The sequence below is a fragment of the Triticum aestivum genome, chromosome 5B (genome assembly GCF_018294505.1).
Source record: "Triticum aestivum cultivar Chinese Spring chromosome 5B, IWGSC CS RefSeq v2.1, whole genome shotgun sequence".
NCBI lineage: Eukaryota > Viridiplantae > Streptophyta > Magnoliopsida > Poales > Poaceae > Triticum > Triticum aestivum.
In genome coordinates, this window is record NC_057807.1 from 233,983,824 (window position 1) to 233,985,965 (window position 2,142).

General features: G+C 48.3%; 1 protein-coding gene across 1 annotated transcript; it reads right to left on the reverse strand.

Moving 5' to 3' along the window:
* Nucleotides 1-382: 382 nt before the first annotated feature.
* LOC123111137 (uncharacterized) lies at nucleotides 383-1,671 on the reverse strand. Its single transcript, XM_044531827.1, has one exon. It carries the CDS (start codon nucleotides 1,519-1,521, stop codon nucleotides 1,048-1,050), a length of 474 nt encoding a protein of 157 aa, XP_044387762.1. The 5' UTR covers nucleotides 1,522-1,671; the 3' UTR covers nucleotides 383-1,047.
* Nucleotides 1,672-2,142: the final 471 nt, after the last annotated feature.

Genomic DNA, 2,142 nt, shown 5'->3' on the forward strand with positions numbered 1-2,142 from the left:
ATTAGTAACATTGGCAATGCAGTGGTGGTACTTGTCCCTGAGGAATGCAAATAATTCCATGACAACAATAAGCTCTTTTGTAGTAGTTTCCAGAATCACAGTAAAAAATCACTATTGCAACAGGAAGTAAACTAAGAGGAAAGCCCAGCAAACACAAGTATAAAGGATTTCCATTGAATCTGAATTTATGCTCACACGTTAATAATTTCTTAGTGAACATCAAATGTGAACATTAAATTATTCAGATGTCAACAAAACATTTTGACCTAAGCGTTACTTATCTCTAATCTCCACAAGAACACAACCACTATTTGAAAAATAACACTTGCCTCTTGTGCTAAGTTTCTCCATGAGAATGAGTTTACAAGAAGAACTAGAAACAGAAACAAAATACCAACTAATTATTACCACATTTGATAACCCATAACCAATACAAATGTTTTAACGGCAATAAAATTTCCACGACACAGAACTACAACGTAACCAGTACTGCTATGCTGATAACAATTATAGCGCTTAATTTTCTCCACCATTAGCTAGAAATGGAAACATGCTATGATCCAAATCTAAGAAGACATGATCAACGATAGTAGACTAAGCACAAGCCTCTGAGCAGATAGCCAATTCAACAATCCTTTGGCGTCCAAAATGCAACCACCAAAGAATTTCATTATGCATCTTCGACCTGATTCTCTGCATCTGGCACTATAGAAGCTAGGAGCCCAACATAATTCGTCAGGAACAGCATTTCGCATAGAACCCAGGCCTAGATTTTTCACTTCATCGTGAAACACAACATACGAACTGATTGAACAAACATAATGGCCAAAATTTCCATATATATAATGTGATGGAATGGAACAGCACTGTTATTGTCGTGTTGTAATTCTCGCTCACTCATCTCACCTCACCTCTTTACTTTTCATCCCCTTCCCATCGGGGAATGAAATCAAAACTGCCGGAAACGCAACGGATGGAACTAAAGGGGGGAATTAACAGAAGTCAAAACTTTATCGCGAAAGCGACGAGGCGACTCGCCTCCGCCTCTCAGTCGAGGAAGCCGGTGCGGCGCAGGACGGCGTTGCGTACGCGGCGGAGGTCGCGGCCCTTGAGCGTCCTCCCGGCTCCCTCCAGCACCGAGCTGTGCGCTGCCGCGCGCCGCGCGACGATCTCGTGCGGCGGGACCATGGCGTCCCCGTCGTCGCCGCCGCCGACGACGTGGGACCACCTCCCTCTCCGCGCCGCAGCATCCGAAGGTATGCGCACCGGAGCCGACCTCGCCGCCGACGACGGGGTCAACGCGGCCTTCTCCGGGACGGCGCGGGCGGCGGATCGGACGGCAGGGCCGCCCGCGCGCTTCTGCTTCTTCTTAGCCTCGTCATCGGGAAGCGCGGCGAGGAGTCCGGGAGCTGAAGAGGCGGGCCAGAGGACGTCGAGCTCGAGGAGGTCGCCATCTGCGGCCGTGGCAGCGGCGCGGACGGGGGTGGGCATCGGGGGGCGGGACAGCAAGAGGCGGTCCATCGTTGTTATCCGGGGATCACCAGTACGGCGGATCTCCGGCTACGTTGCGGCGCTCCGGCATCGGAGGTCGGAGAAATGGGGTGGGGTGGGTTGGGCGTGAACGAGGACACGATACCGGCGAGGGGAGGTGGGTGCGCGGCGGAGTTGTTATAGGGAGGGAGGAGGTTGGTTTCCTCGTTTGCACTTGGGCCCTTACTTGTCTTCTGAATACATCGTTAACCCTCTCTCCATGAATTTAGAACTAGTTATACAATATCTTTACGGAAATGTTAACGCCCACATGTGTGGGCGTTTGCACATCGTCCACACGCCTCCATCACCACTCATTTTGCCACGTATGAATAGATGACATCAGCAGATTTTTTTTTGGTTTTCGGCTTAAAAATGTTGTATCTCCTAAATAAAAAAGAGAACTAAAAATCCATTTTCACCATTAAATCCGTCTCGACGAGATCTTCAAAACTAGACCCCATGTTGATATGTTTCGACGATTTTTTTTTACAAAAGTTGCCACGAAGTTTACACTGCAGTTGCCATAGGGCTTAAACTAAAGTTGCCATGTGGCAATTTTAGTTTGTAGATCATGGCAATTTTAGTACTTTGATGATGGCAACTCCAGTA